General features: G+C 36.9%; 1 protein-coding gene across 2 annotated transcripts in view; it reads left to right on the top strand.

Annotated features, from left to right (window-relative positions):
* FAM49B (family with sequence similarity 49, member B) overlaps positions 1 to 15942 on the top strand; it is a 43674-nt gene extending 27732 nt beyond the window's left edge. The window contains exons 3-11 of one of the 2 annotated variants that reach the window (XM_009881014.1): positions 4844 to 4965; positions 6707 to 6812; positions 7935 to 8071; positions 8710 to 8787; positions 8887 to 9003; positions 10104 to 10183; positions 11370 to 11496; positions 12294 to 12364; positions 15145 to 15942. In XM_009881014.1, coding sequence (XP_009879316.1) covers positions 4844 to 4965; positions 6707 to 6812; positions 7935 to 8071; positions 8710 to 8787; positions 8887 to 9003; positions 10104 to 10183; positions 11370 to 11496; positions 12294 to 12364; positions 15145 to 15208 — 902 coding nt within the window. In that variant the 3' untranslated portion in view covers positions 15209 to 15942. Of the gene's footprint in view, positions 1 to 4843; positions 4966 to 6706; positions 6813 to 7934; positions 8072 to 8709; positions 8792 to 8886; positions 9004 to 10103; positions 10184 to 11369; positions 11497 to 12293; positions 12365 to 15144 lie in introns of both variants that reach the window. The other variant, XM_009881015.1, reaches the window with a different exon arrangement.
* The last annotated feature ends 249 nt before the right edge of the window (positions 15943 to 16191 follow it).

Genomic DNA, 16191 nt, shown 5'->3' with positions numbered 1-16191 from the left:
TTAGACTGTTCTTTATTCATTTTGGACCCTGTCCTGCATTTGTTTCTGCTGCTATTCTGTGTATCCATGCTTCTTTCTACTCTGTTTCAGATAGCTTGCCTTGACAGGATCTTGGCTTTGACACAGTCAAGATCTTTCTTCAAGACTTGGCACTTAATCTTGTGATACTTAACATTGTGTTTTTATGTGGAAGAGCAAGTAAGCTCAGTATTAAAAACAAATTTGCCAATTCTATGTTATGCCCAGCCCAACAATATACAGTTTGAAGTCTTCAGTTCTTCAATCCGTAGCTATCTTTGGAGAGAGCAGGCTAGTTAAATATTTCTTGCACAATGTCATGAAGAGCTAAAAATTTTTATGTCCATAAAGCTTTGTAGGGATCCAAACTCCAAATTTAAAAAGTTTTAAACAGGTTTCTAAGATTGCTTTTTTTCCAGATATTTATCTTGGTGCTAGATTGCAGTGATCTGTGTGACTGACTATCAGAATACATGCAAAAAATGGCCCGATAAATTATATAATGGGCTGTTGGCTTTTCCTTTCCTTAACACTGATTACGTTTGTTTTCTTCAGTCACTCACCTTACCTATTGGAAACAAATATTTGTCTTACGTATTCTACTAAAGTCTTTGCAGTGCCACTTTAACATGAGCAGAGGAAAATACACAGCTTTGTATGGACAATATTGTTAATATAGAACAGCCAGCTACAACGTGGGAAACTTACAGCTCAACTTTTACGTTGGTGTCATTACAGTCACGGTGCAAATCCTTTCCAAACTTACTGATTTGAATAGTAGCTAAAATGCTGAGTATTTTTGGTTGCAGATGGTGATCTCAGGCTAGTGCTGAGAGTATTCTGCAGCACCTCCAAAGAGCTTGGCTGCGTTTCAGAGGAGCCACAAAGATAGCATTCTCCATAGTAATGATGATAGAGATGAATAAATTATTTCATCTCCAGCAGTCTGGGGTTTTTCTCTCCCTTGCTTGTGAGTTTTGTCCCAGCCAGTTTCAGATGACTTGATGTGTTCTTCCCTGGGAAAAATCTCAGTTTGTATAATGTTTGCTGTGCAGTATAAACTTTTAACCCCAAATTTCTCTCCCTACTAGTTCTGTAGGCTAGCCAAATACTTTTTTTAATAGTCACTAAATGTGTGTGTTCCCCGCATGCAATATGTTGTCACGCTCCCATAGCACTTAGTTCACATAACAGCATTTGTATATTGTTTCAAGTCTGCTCTCTTGTCTTTAATACGTTACCGTGTGAGCTTTCTGAACTCTAAATGTATATTGCATCTAGTTAGTAACATTCTGATTAAATTTAAAATTAATTTAAAGTTGGACTCCCTGTTTACTACCTCAGTCTTCGATTTTCTTACTACTGGATTAAACGTGGGAAAGTTGTCCCAAATAACCAGAGGTCGGCTCCCTGGGCAACAATATCAAACCTCAGAACACTTCAGTGAGCTGTGCTGTGCTTACTGTATTCGCTCTTTCTATGGAAATGTTGCCAGGTAAAGGGAAAGCCTTGTCCTAAAGTTGTGGCAGGAGCTTAGATCCATGGAAGGGGAAAGGGGAATTCCCTGAAATAGTTTGTCTCCTTCATCCTGCTGTTTGTATGCCTGGCAGTGCTGGTTGCTTTTTCTTAGTTGACAAGACTAACTCCAGAAGTACAACTCCTTTCCTGCTCTGTGCCCTCCACATTGAGGAAAGCGAGATCCACAATTACAGAATCACAGAATTGTCAGGGTTGGAAGGGACCTCTGGAGCTCACCCACTCCAACCCCCCCGCCAGAGCAGGGTCATCTGCAACAGGTTGCACAGGACGGCGTCCAGGCAGGTTTTGAATGTCTCCAGAGTGGGAGACTCCACAACCTCTCTGGGCAGCCTGTGCCAGTGCTCCCCTACCCTCAAAGTAAAGAAGTTCCTTCTCATGTTAAGATGGAACTTCCTATGTTCAAGTTTGTGCCCATTACCCCTCGTCCTATCACTCGGCACCACTGAAAAAAGACTGCTCCCATCCCCCTGGCACCCTCCCTTTAAGTATTTGTAAGTATTAATAAGATCTCCCCTCAGTCTTCTTTTCTCTAGACTAAAAAGACCCAAGTCCCTCAGCCTTTCCTCATATGAGCAATCCCCTAATCATCTTCGTAGCCCTTTACTGGACCCTCTCCAGCAGATCCTTGGAATCACAATTAGTGATTCTCAAGTGAAAGTCCCGTAGCTTGAGTCTTCAGGTACATACTGATATGTGGGTGTCCCATCTCCATCTAGTCAAGATTACAACAGTGCTTAGGAAGAGGAACCTGTCCCTCTTTCTCCATCTGTGTTGGCTTTTCAGCATACAGTGCCCTAACCAGCACTGAGAAGCAAATAAACCAATCGCTGTGAGCCAGTCAGCACTAGGGCTTGAAGATTTTCTATATCATGCCTTTTAAACCTATCCTAATACATCCTCAATGCTTTGTGAAGTGAATACAAAAGAATTTAGACTTACTTTTTAAATGTGAGCTCTCCTCTAGGTGCTGAAGAATCACAGATGGGAGAGGAACTTAGTTGGGACAAATCATGTTGATAGCTTTCTTCCATTGGAGAGGACTAGGCGCACCAAAATGAAATACATACCAAAAGAAATAAGCCAGTGCCTACTGGATTTTAAAACATGTATCTTTATAAATTTGTTATAAACAAAATAAACAAGCAAAACCCCCCAAAACCACCCTACCACCCCAAATTAAGTATAAACCATTGGTTTCGGTTTCCTGGAACATTTTAGGGAAATGGAACACCGTAGTTGGTTGATGATATCCTACGTGAAACACGCTAACGGAGATGTAGAAGGTCTTGACTTGGATAGCCAGCTGTTCAGTGAAGACCACTTAATTTGTATCTAGAAGATGACTTTCATTTCTAAACTTGGAAGGTCATAGTACTACATAGTTCTGCTTGTCGGTGGGCTCGGAAATGAGGAGTAGTTCTCATGGGCCCTTCTGCTGTACCACCCCTCCATGTTAAAAAGTACACTCCCCTTACTAGAAAGGGTAAAGAAAAATGGCATGAAAAATTAAATAGGAAAGATACGTGCTCAGTGTGAGACAATCCAAGTGGCAAGTCTTGATTGCATTATTTAACAACACGCTCTGGAATGCTACAGAGCTTCACGTTTTAGTCTGTATTTCACTATAGCATTTCATGTTTGTGCGTGAACTGCTGCCGGTCAACTGGTGCTTACCTGTCTGCTCTTTTCCCTCATTTTTTTGTCTTCATTTCTTATAGCAGTCTTCAGCAGCTTTCAAAATTATAAATGTGACCTTTGTGATGAACTGAAAAGCGCTGGCCACTTTTACTCGATGCCTAATCAATATGGTGCTCTTAAACTTTTTTTTTTTTTTAAAAGGAGTGACCAGCTGTTTTTTACCCGTGCTAATTCTTGATGGTTCTCAAAATATCACAGTTAAACTGTTGCAAGGTCTATATATAGGTATATTTGCTAATAATGCCCACTCTCTTTGCATTAAACCATAAAAATAAGAAGTATTATGCAAAAATTACAGCAAAATCCAGACAGGCAATGCACGTGAAACTTTTCTCCTAATACAAACTTCATTTTCTAATGTGTGGGGTTTTTTTTTGTGTGTGTAACACTAGCATATGGTGATTATTATTTTTTTTTTAAATGTAAGTATGTACCTAACTTCACGGTTAGCGGGAGTTACACATATGGATCATAGAAAAAGTATTCTTAAAAAGACGTTTACCAGGCTTTTTAAGCTGCACAAAATCATGAGGTTATATTGTCCATAGGTAGTTTTTGTTTGTCCCTATTAAAAAGGGTCTGTTGTTAATACCCTGACTTCCGGCATTGGAAGTCTTGGCTTAAAATATGCTGATATTTATTTTGTAACATATTTTGCCCATGTAAACAAAGTGTGGTTTTTTTTCTATAAGAGCTTCAGTAACTAATTTTTTTTTTAATCAATCTGAATAGAATTAACTTTATAGCTTCCATCAGAACTTTAAAAGAAAAATTGATCTCATATCAGGTAAACCAGGTCTAAGATATTTGTACTAGGTGATTATTTTTAAAGGTTAAAGCCTTTTGTTGATTCCTATCAAAACATACTTCTTACTGAATGAGTTTCTTTAAATATGTGTGTGTAGCACTTTTGAAATGATGATCAAATATACTTTTGGAAAGTCTTTAGCTAATTATAGAAAAACTGGGAGGCAGCATTTATCCTAAAAGAGGGGAGAGAGCGGGGGGGGGAGGAAAGAGAACAAGTTTACACTAGATCTTTTTGTTCTAACTCGGATTTTGCAAGTAGTACCATAAAGAATACGTTTTGAGAACTAAATATATTTAGAAGTAAAAGATACAGCTCCTTTCCTAACCAGTAACAGGAGAGGCAGGGAAGATGGTAAATAATCTGATGCAATGTTTCTAGATAACAATAGACACGAACACCTCCTGTAATATCTGTAGTGAGCGTGTCTTTTGAGCGCTTACCTAAGTCTCTTCCATTGAGCTTGTACTGCGCTCCAAGGTGAGGTTGATATAATAGTCATAAGGACAACTTGACAGTATTTTTTTCTCCTAACTCCTGAGTCAGGAAGGATGGATTCCAGGTGAATTTTTGGGATGCTAAATGAATCTAAAAGACTACTAAAATGAATGCAATGACTTTCTTGGGAGTTCCTCCTACATTGTAGTAGCTCTTCAGAGAATGAAAATTCTTGATGAGTTGCTGCATGAAAAAAATTGTCCCATAGGTGATGGTGTACCTATTGAATTCCATATTGTTGTTAAAAATATATATATATATGTAATATGTTCTACTGTTTAGATGCCCAACCTACAGAATCTGAAAAGGAAATTTATAATCAGGTGAATGTAGTGTTAAAGGATGCAGAAGGAATACTGGAAGACTTGCAGTCATATAGAGGAGCTGGCCATGAAATACGAGAGGTGAGCTAGAGCGTTATGGTTGCACACAACCTGTGGTTGTTATTGTCTGATCCTAACCAAATACTGCTGGATTTTAACTTTGCTTGCAGGAGCTGTTTTGGCAGAGCATGCTGTCTATTAAAATTGCTGTCTTGAATTTCTGCTCTGGAATGTTCCTCTTTAACAGTGAAACAGATGTAGCTTGTTTCAATAATATTAATGCACATATGTAATGGCAAATGATGCGTCTCAAACTTTTTATGGAATTGTTGCTATTGATTTTTTTTTTCTTTATATTCCCACATAAGCTCTTCCTGAGTTAGTGGTGAATTTGAAAAGAGCGTGGTGTGACTATAATGCAATATTAAGTAGTGTCGACATCTTTTTTGTATGCTAATTGGAGAAGTCTGATGTGTGGTAATCCTAACACAAAAGACATTTCATTTTCAATCCCTTTTAATTGGCTTTTGTTTACTAAAGTAGATGTTTGGAAAAAGAAGCAAAGTTTCTTTATAGCATGTGACTCCATTTTTCCTTTACCTTTAAGAAAGGGTGGAATAAATACTCTCTGAACTCCCTTCCCTTCTTCCTCAGATGCAGCAATGGGGTTACTTTCCTCCTAAAGTGAGGAGTTACTGTAACATACTCTTAAGAAATCCTAGTACATAGGAGGAGTCTCTGCTCGCTCACTCTATATGAATTTGAGATACTGAGAGCCATTCAACTTTAAAGTGCCATGAGTTTTTATTCAGTCTCTGTTGAATTCCTAAGGTAGGTTTAAGGAGGGTAACTGTCACATAAAACCCTTAGGAGGGGAGATAGATTATTTGTTCTCCAAGGAAGGAGCGTATTTGGGGAGAAGCTGTAGGATCTGGCAGGAACATGTGTCTCCGCAAAGAAGCCTGCAGCTCCCATGGAGACAGAAGCGAGCTGCTCCTGAGAAGGAGGTAGACATCGCAGGAAGGAAACTTCCCAGGGACCAGAGGAGTGTGCTGCAACTCAGAGCCCAGGGCTGACTGAAACAGATTTTTGGAATCAAGGAGCTGACTGTGAAGATGCAGCAGGAGAGTTATAAGCATTTTTATTTCTGTTTTCTTCATAATTTTCAGTTGCTAAGTAGTCTAGTTTCTATCTTAAAAACCTGGAGAGACTGAGTTTAAGGCTTTATCTGTCTGGGAAGCTTACTGGAAAGACAAAGTCTACGCGTATATACCCCAAAGCTCTGGTATATACCATGTCTTGGTGGTGCTTTATGTTGTTAATTATGTTTAAATGTTCCTACTGTAATATTTAGCCTGCCCTTCACAGCAAAGTTGCTTGATTACTTTTTATTTTCTTACCAAATTCAGAAATTGGTGATAGATACCAACATTAGGATGTGTCTTTGATCACTGAACTTTTTTGCTTGGAGGTACCCCAGTGAAGTTGTTGATTTTAATTGACTAGGTCTGGTTATGTAAATTTTCTTATTTGATTAGCTTTATTTTTAACAATTTCTTTGTACATTCTCCAAGTTGTTTTCCTATTCAGGATACTTTCAACACAAGTATTTAGAGCTTTTTGGAACAGACATGGGTTAGTACAGGTTTGACTCTCTACTGGAAACTTCTCAGTAGGTAGAATTCTTAATTACTAGTTCCTCAAACAATTGCCCTGCATAGTTTTGGTGTTTTGGTTTTTTTTTTTTTTTTTTTTTTTTCTTTTCAGTAGCATATTAGTTATTGTTAATCTAAGCATACTTTTTTCCTCTCTCTATTTTAAGGCAATACAGCATCCCAATGATGAGAAGCTGCAAGAGAAGGCATGGGGTGCAGTTGTTCCACTAGTAGGCAAACTAAAGAAATTCTATGAATTTTCTCAAAGACTAGGTAAGTGGAATGGTATTAACTCGGGGGGATTTGTCTTTACTTATTAGTAAATTGGACATATTCAAATTCATATGTGATCACATCTAGATCAACCCCTTGTTAGTAGGTAAAAGCTCATATGCATGGATTCCTTCCATATATTAGATCGGGTCTTGCTTATATCTGCATACTACCTTCTTGCATGTGAAAGCAAACCTGCTTCAGTGGATACCCAAGAGGAGAGAGAGAGAATGGGAGCATACTCACCATCCTCTTTCTCTACCCTTTTAATAACTCTGAAAAGAGCTAACCAGCAGATTGTTTTGAAAATTGGTAGACTAATTCATCGGGAATGAATTCTGTTAACGTTTCTGATACCAAGAGTAATTAAAACTGACTATATTATTCCTCCCCAAACACCAGAAGTAATTTGGTCTGTGGAAATGCCTAATTTTGGTTTAAGCAGGTGCAATACTTAAGATGGCACTTCATTCCTCTTGCAACATCAGTCAAGTTGGTTTTGTGTCTCAGCTGATAAAACATATTAGATTTGATTTGTGTTTACATAAACTGTCTGTTGTTACCTCACTTTTCGACAGAGTTGTTAGCATAGCTCATGAAGAGAAGGTATTTGTGATTCAAAAAATCGGAGCTTTTTAACAAGTTCTGCTTTGTTAGAGGTCAGGTATTTTTCTCAAGAAAATGAGCTGGAAGTTGGATTGTAAGTTTATCATAAAAACAAACAAAACATGACTTCTGCTGATAGGTATGTACCTCTAGAATTCTGTGTTATCTTAAAGACTACAGTCTGCTAATACAAGTGATTGAAATTATTAGCAGACTGTAGTCTTTAAGATAAGTGATTGAAACGTTTTACACAAATGTTGCAGACAAAGCTTGAATAAAACTTCTCAGTAAGTTTTTTCATGGCTGTCAGTGCTGATTAGACCAAGTCTTTACAGCAATTTGCAAGTAAATGTGATAACAGTGGCACACAGAAGCAATTCATCAAACCCCTTTATTATTAATTACCATGTACTTTGGCAGATAGATAATTTAAGTCTAGCATGCAGAATATCAGTCAATAGAGATACAAGAAGCAGGTGCAGTTGTATATTGCAAAATATTCTCCTCTCATTTAAGAGGCAGGATTGCGAGGTCTGTTGGGAGCCTTGACGAGCACTCCGTATTCACCAACACAACACCTGGAGCGAGAGCAGGCTCTTGCTAAGCAGTTTGCAGAAATTCTTCACTTTACACTCCGTTTTGATGAGCTTAAGGTAAGAACTTGTAATTTTGTAAGCACAAAGGCTAGCCGAATGAAAAACAAGTCTACTGAAGCAATCTGGGTTGCGTTCTGTTCTAGAATAGAGCATGTAGTAGATACTATGAGCATAGTAGATCTACTATGCTTGGCTTGCTCACATGACCTACAGTTAGATTAAACTGGAAACCAGATGAAATATCGTATTAGCTTTACGCACTTGTTATGTTTCAGTTCATATTAATCATGTTTCTTCGGCTGAATTTGACGTATCTCTTGGGATAATGCTGCTGCTGCTTTTAGTATGTGCACATCCATAGTCCAGCTATTTTCTTGCTAATGTGCAAAGAACTAAGCTGAAACGATACTAATTTACTAGTCTGATCCTTGGAGTCAAACTAGAAAAGCCGTGTTTTCAACCTACTATTCTCAAACTCCTGTTTAGGAGACTACTCCTTTTCTTGTTCTTATTAGTTCTTGTTCTGAAAAATCTGACAATTTAACCAGAAAACATTGTTTCACATATCACTTCTCTCAACATGTCCTAGGCCTTTTTATTTCAGAAGGTTCTCAGTATTGTGTTTTTATGAAAACTTGTTCTTATATTTTTCTTGAGGAGTTTGTCACAACTGTTTTGCTTCCATGTCTGTGTAGATGACAAATCCTGCTATACAGAATGACTTCAGCTACTATAGAAGAACTCTGAGCCGTATGAGGATTAACAATGTCCCAGTAGGTAACCCTTAGATGAAATGAAATGTAATCTTATACTACCATCATTCTTTTTTCATATACAGAACAACTACATTCTTTTTTCTTTCTATTTTATAGGCAGAGGGAGAAAATGAAGTAAATAATGAGTTGGCAAACAGAATGTCTTTGTTTTATGCTGAAGCAACGCCAATGTTGAAAACCTTAAGTGATGCTACAACAAAGTTTGTGTCAGAGGTAAGAATATACATTTATGGCTTGGATAATGTACTTCAAACCACTGCAGGGCCAGACATTATTTTAGAACACAAAACTCTTCTACTAGGCTTAAACGGGAATCTAGAAATCAAAATATTTCTTTTTTTTGGAGCCTCAAGAAACATGAAGTATCTTTCTGAGATGCCATAGAGGATAGGGTAAGTTTGGCTAGCCACCTTGTGGATGTGTCGCAGAAAGTTAATGAATAGCATTACAACATTGCTAACGATAGCTTTACTCAAGGAGGGAAGTGGGAGACGCAAGTATGTTGCCTGAATTTTGGTGGTGGTTTAGAGCTGAAACTTCAGAAAATTGAAAGGGAAACAGCTTGATTCTCTGTGCCTACAATAGGGAAGGGAATTGAAATTTGTAGCTTCCTTTCCTCCTACCTGAGACACCTTTGCTGTGTGAAAATTACTGCAGAAGGAGGGGAGGAACCTGAACTGGAAAAGTATTCCAACATTTTGACACATCCCTATTTATCCTTAACTACCTAAATAAATATTAGTGATAAAATCTAGTCACTACAAGTATTGTGCTTGACTTCTGATAACAGTGATAATTTTTGTATTGTATGCAAAGAATGCGCACTATTTCTTAATAAAAAATAATTGTACGTTACATGGTTAATACAAAGATACATTTTTCCTAAGTTCTGCTTTACACTTGAAAAGCCTTGAGAAAAATCACCTCTTATTTTACATTTCTTTGAGCTGTTTGCAATGATTTTAAACCTTACTTTTGCAGCAGATGCATGCATTTGGCTATAGAAATTTCTGTCTTTAAGGAGCAGGTTAGGTGATTCCTTTAAAATTTCCAAAAGTCAGTAGTGTCAATGGTGTATTTCTTCAACTGCAAAAAAGCAAGCAAAACGCATATGGTAAACTTTGCTCTCCAATTCACTAATCTTTATTGTAACATTTTTAAAAACCAGTGTGAGGCTACCTGGCTTACCGTAGTTGTGTTGATGTTTTTAATTCCTCCACTTTGCCATGCCAGCAGATCACTGATTTGATTTAGGCTTTGTAGTATAATATCTCACAATAATTGAACTGGAAATTTTTTATTGTTTTCTGCAGAATAAAAATTTACCGATAGAGAATACTACAGATTGCTTAAGCACCATGGCTAGTGTGTGCAGGGTCATGCTGGAAACCCCGTGAGTATAAACAGTGTCTGTATTGTGTATGAATCATCTCTCTAAGACATAACTTGCGATGCGTAAGGCAGAAGAAATATAATTGGGCTAATTAGGAGTTATGGTGTTTTCTTTTTACCAACTTAGTTTTTTACCTTGACATGAAACTAACATCTCATTTTGCTAGCTGTGCAAATCTGGCGGTCTACTTTTCTGAACATATTAATATTTAAAAATAGAATGGCTATGAAAGCTACACAACCTCTTGGCACTCTTTATAAATGGTTTTCTCATGTATTATTCAGGAAGATACACTATTTGAGCGTGATTGCCTATGGCCTCCTGAAAGAAAGAAAGAGGGGGTTAAGGGCAATGCCTTGGATGGTACCTCCTTGCAAGTTGGCTTGGCTGATGGCTGTAACAAAATCGCAGCGCCCCTGTCTGGGGAATTCTGAGATGACTTTTAGACATGAAGGCAGTCTGTTGCCTACTGGAAATTTGAGAGGCACTGGGAGTATGAACAAGAAGTCAAACTAAACTTTGGGTTTTTATCTGTTTCTTCTGAGATGTAAATAGTTTCCCGTTGGTAAAATTACTGAGGCATGAGATATGTCTTACTCAAATAAGTTGTTTCTGTCCAAATACTGTAGTACACTTGTTTAGAAACACATTAACAGCTCCAAACACGTATATTCTTCCCCTGATTAGGAATGGTCTGTCCCAGTCAATAAAGTAGTTAAGCGTTTTTCATTAAGCTTGCTTTTTTTTTTGACCTTTTTGTTTTTTCCCCGAGTTAAAGTTTGGGTTGTGTGTGTATTAGAGGGTGGCAGGGGAAAGGGTAGGAAGCACTAAAAGCAAAGTTAGTATGTATCGTTTTAATCTTTTGTTTTGTTTTCTACAAAAAAAATCCCCAAACCTGAAATGATGTAGCAGCAGGGTGCTATTTTAGCTTTGAGAATCTTTGTTAATCTCCAGGTAACTCTTTCGAAGCGATGGTCTGACTTAGAGGCATGTTATTAAAAGGAAAATGGAAAACTCTCAAAGTTTGTGGTGTTGGTGTGTTTTGGGGTTTTTGTTTGTTTTAATTTGTTTTTTTTCCTCTAAGCATTTATAGTAGGATTTTCCCCTTTGATCTTATTTTGGGCGTTACTAGTAGGCACTGTCCTGTTGTGTTTGATAGGTAATAATCTGTGTTTTTAAATTGCAGTGAATATAGAAGCAGGTTTACAAACGAGGAAACAGTATCATTCTGTCTGAGGGTAATGGTGGGTGTCATCATACTCTATGACCACGTGCATCCAGTGGGAGCTTTTGCCAAAACTTCAAAAATCGATGTAAGTTTATTGTTACTAAATAATCTTTTGAGTATTTAAATTGTGTGTAGACTCCTTTTCTGTCCTCCAGGTTCTAGTAGCAAATATACACTTTGGATAGATGCTTAATGATAGTGGCGACTGTTAGCAACCATATACGTAAGTAGTGGGAAATGTAAACTGGACCTTCAGCCACATGCACAGTCATTGTTAGGTCATGAAAAATCTGATTTGATGGAATTCAGGTAGTGTCTTGAAATACTGGTGAACAGTGGTTGTGTTGAAAGATCCAAATCAGAAGGACTGGAAATAACAATGGCATGTAAATGGTTCCTCGCTATCTGGTAAAAAGCTCAGTTCAGCATCCACCAGTCTTCAACTTTCTGCCGTTGTTTGATAGTAAATCTATGGAATATATGCTGCCACTCTATGCTGCTTTGTGGCTGTTTCAAATGTACTATTGTCCCATTGTATTAGCTAGTTTGTCATTATTTCACTGGCTGAATGTAATCATTCTTAATGGATTTATGATAAAGATTTTTGTTTGCAGTTCCTTTTGTTAAGGTTGATAAAGCAGAGCTTGATATCAAAGTTGCATTGTCTAAAGATACGCAGATTATAAAGTAGCTAAGCCATTCTTTCATAGGAAAATGTAGTACTGAAAGCTTAATTCCTTTCTAATATCAAGAAAATGTCTTTATACTGCTGCAATTTTTAAATACTTTTTTTTTCTCTGACAAACTGAGTATAAAACACTTATGTAAACTTAGAAGGTATTACCATGGGGAAAAAAATGTATAAATCTTTTTCACTCCTAGATGAAAGGATGCATCAAAGTTCTTAAAGACCAGCCTCCTAACAGCGTAGAAGGCCTTCTAAATGCTCTCAGGTACTTTTATTTTTATTTGAAATATTTTAATGTGAATTTTCATAAATTGTCCAGGGCATTTCCTTCAGCAGAAAGGTGTTCAGTTAGTGTTAGAGGTGAAAGGTCAATTTGGTTGTTGCAGGCTGCTTTTCCAATCTGTCTTGGGACACGGATGCGTGAAGAAGCTACTGTGTTTTAAAAGCTAGGTTGTAAACTTCCAGTCGTTCATTCTAAGATAAGTTTTTGCGTACTTTAGCTGTGTACAGGTTAAGAATGGGTCTGTAGAGGTAAGCGTGACAGCGTAGACATTGTACCTTAAGCTAAAACTCATGACAAAGTATAACACATACTAAAAGCTAACTAGAAGTTAACTGTGATCACATCTACTGACTGAACTACCAAACAAGCAAATGAGTGGCTATAGCACGTGCGCTGTGACTTGTGCCAGCTTACCAAAGAAATGGCTGGATTGAGTTTGCATTGGCCATATCCTCAGCTGTTTGTAGTTTGACCATGACTTGATGATTTTATTCATTATTAGTAGAATATAAGAGTGGTTTCATGTGATTTTTTTGTTTTGCAAATAGCTTCAGACATGCAAGGCAGATTTTGGTATGTTCCTCTTTCACAAAGTATTTATGAGGGAGTACTTAAGGCAAGAGTCTCAATTTTTTTTGCTGTCGAATAGGTGAGACAAGATGTCATATTAATTGCAGAGGTAAAAAAAAATTAATATTTCTGTATAGAAACCTAAAACCTGCTAATTTGGGTCATAAAGCTGTATCTGTAGTCAGTAGCATGTTCTTCATGTGGGTGTCCAGCATCAGAGTGCCAAAATGTGATAGGCAGACGAAGGCTTCATTCTTGTCCTTACTTGAAAAAGTATCACAAACTTTGGTAACAGTTAACTGTAACTGGGTGGTGTTATTCATGCTCTTACTTTGAAATGTGGAAGCTTTAGCTTGTCTTGCCTGAAAGTATGCAGTGGTACTTTGTTTTTCTTGTCTGTAGTGAAACTGCTTTAATTTCATTTGCCCTCATTTTTATTGTGTTAAAATGTGGTAAGAAGTGAAATTATGTGGCATTATAAGTGGTTTCACTTGCAAAGTTTTTTCAGATTATTAGCTGAAGGAAGAAATAAATCTGGGTATAATTTGAGACTTCATGTGATTATGTCCATGCCTAAATCACTTTGTTCATCGCTGAACCTCATGTATGTGATCAGTAAAAACAAAAGCTTCTGGAGGGAAAATGCTACATTAGCATTTATATTCTGACTAATTTATTGTGATTGCAGCTGCAACTGAACACTGACATTTACTGGTGCCCCATTTTTCACCGTCGTGGTCAACACTTAGTAAAGTGCATGGAAGGTGTAGTTCAGGTTCTCACTCTGTTGTGTGTTACTTTGTGGGTAGTGTAAACTCAGTCTGTGCTGTCGTGCTGACCTTTCACCACACCAACTCATTCCATGCCTACGTACTTTTAACAGTCCTGGTTTCATATATTTGATTACTTGTTTGTGTAGCATATTTAAATCTTTTTTTAAAATCACATTTGGAATTGTTAGGACGAGATGCAGAGGTGAGCCACTATGTGCGTGCATGGTGAAAGCAGATTCACGATGATGTCATGAGAAATGGATGTTGTGAGAAATTAATGTCATGAGAAATTAAATCCAAATCTTAAGTCTTTGATTCTGAAGGGATGTTAGAAGTTATCGTGTTTTCTCAAGAGATAGATAATGTGTCTTAAAAGCAAATGGAAGGTGGTATGGGTTTTGGAGGGAGATCAGCTGTGTATAATTTGAATTTCAGAAAGTATTGTAATCATGTTCAGCTTTTTCACATGGAAAGAATACCAAGTGCAATAACTTTTCAAGATTTTTAGAAAACCTTAGGCTTTTTGTTTGTGGAAGTTACAAATTACCAAAATATGCTGAAATCTATATTGATTTTCATTTCCAAACAGAAAGTCATTGTATATTCTTCAAGTGAACAACTAAAATATCACTGCAGTTGTGGGTAACAATGAAAGTGCTAATATAACATGTTATATATAATAACATGTTATTCTGTAATTTAAATTACAGAATTCTGTAATTTAAATTACAGAATAAGTTTTTCCTTACTTTTAGATTACAGTCAAGGAAGGAAGATCAGGAATCGTACAAAGAAGCCAGCATTGAGGATATACAGTACTATCTTTTAAAATAAGAGATAACTAAGTTTTTTTTGTAGTGATTTGTAGTGTGCTAATTTTCTAGAGAATTTTGAAGGGAGAAGGGGGGAATAAACACATGCATGTACTCTTTAGTTTTAGCAGCACAGTTACTTAACTAAACAGGAAATTAGGCTGAAAAGTGATTAAATCTATTCTCATTGCGGGATCTTAGAAAGGTTTGGTCACTGGAAGTTCTGAAGAAAAGTTTCTGAAGCTGTGTTTTATTTCAAGATGTTTCCTATGCACGGAGACCTCAGAGTTAGTCTTATAGTCTTACCTATCACAGGTGGTAATGTGAGTTTACTATGGGAATGGTCTGTGAGCACGAAAGCCAACATCCAGCCGAGGCTTACTTTTAACGCCCTTGGTGGAAGGCTGTTGGGTCTGATTGATAGTAGCATTTTCTGATCAGAATGTATGACTTAGGTACTTGGTAACTGTGGAGTGAGTGATGATGAGTGGCTGATGTTTTTTCTTTGGTATAATAAGATTGAGCCATAAACATATTACGTATTTGTCAAGCCAAAATAAAAAAGCATGTGTGCTCTTCTCAACTTGATTTTTATTTCTGTGTTTAGGTACACAACAAAGCATTTGAATGATGAGACTACCTCCAAGCAAATTAAATCCATGTTGCAATAACAATTACCTGGAATTCGCACCTGCTGTAGACAAACAGTATTCTGCAATGACTGAGATGCACAGATATTTTTTTTTTAGTGATTGCAACTACTATCTCGTTCATTCTTGCTTTTTATTTTCTCTCTTCCTGTTTCCCCTGGTTTTTTTAATCACTTTCTTGTTCTTAAGTAAGCTCAGACTTCTTTTCTGTGCCAAATCGATTAAAATTATCAATTCTGGAAAGTATTTCTACTTTTCAGAATAGCCATCCTAAGTGGCAGCTAATTATGCGTTGCATTTGGATTTCTCTGTACTGGGGAAAGATTTGTGACTTGAACTAAATATTTTTAAACTTGTGGTTTTTTCTTTTTTTGAAAAACTAATATTTAATATTGCTTCTTCTGCATGGCAAGACTGCCTACTTCTGCTATTTAAAAATCCCTTGATGACTTCATTTTCTATTGCAGCTTATTTTCATGTGCAACCATGAGGAAACTAAAAGCAGATTTGTTTAAATTAACTGTGTTTGTACAAAATGGTACCCAACACAAAGGTTTTTTTAAATGAGTAAAAACTGTTTTGTTTAAAAGTTACGTTTGCATTTTGACTCTTTTTTGTAAGGATGTATGTTGTATGTTTAACCTTTAATAACTAACGTTAAACTGTGGTGTGTGCGTAGCAAAATTACGTATGCATGTTCATGTCAAATGATTGGCTGTGGATAAGATAATAAAATCAGCTTTCATTTTTCTAAGTGTGGTTTGATTTACCAGTATTTTGAGTGAGATGTCTTCGTGCTCTTTGGATTTTTACAAAAAAAAATAAATTTATAAATTTTATATAGTGAAAACTCTGCTGTTTCATTACCAGTAACCACTAGTCTAATCCACTGATCTAAGCCTAGCGTGTCTCAGGGTTACTGCTCCCCACCCTGTGCTGCTTCCCTGTCTCCAGAAATGTTACTCATACAGGATCTGAGGGGAAAAACTTTGTCAATCCATATA

The sequence above is a fragment of the Charadrius vociferus genome, unplaced genomic scaffold (genome assembly GCF_000708025.1).
Source record: "Charadrius vociferus isolate BGI_N301 unplaced genomic scaffold, ASM70802v2 scaffold2, whole genome shotgun sequence".
NCBI classification, from domain to species: domain Eukaryota; kingdom Metazoa; phylum Chordata; class Aves; order Charadriiformes; family Charadriidae; genus Charadrius; species Charadrius vociferus.
Note: the sequence above shows the minus strand (reverse complement) of the source record. Positions and strands in the feature narration are given on the sequence as shown.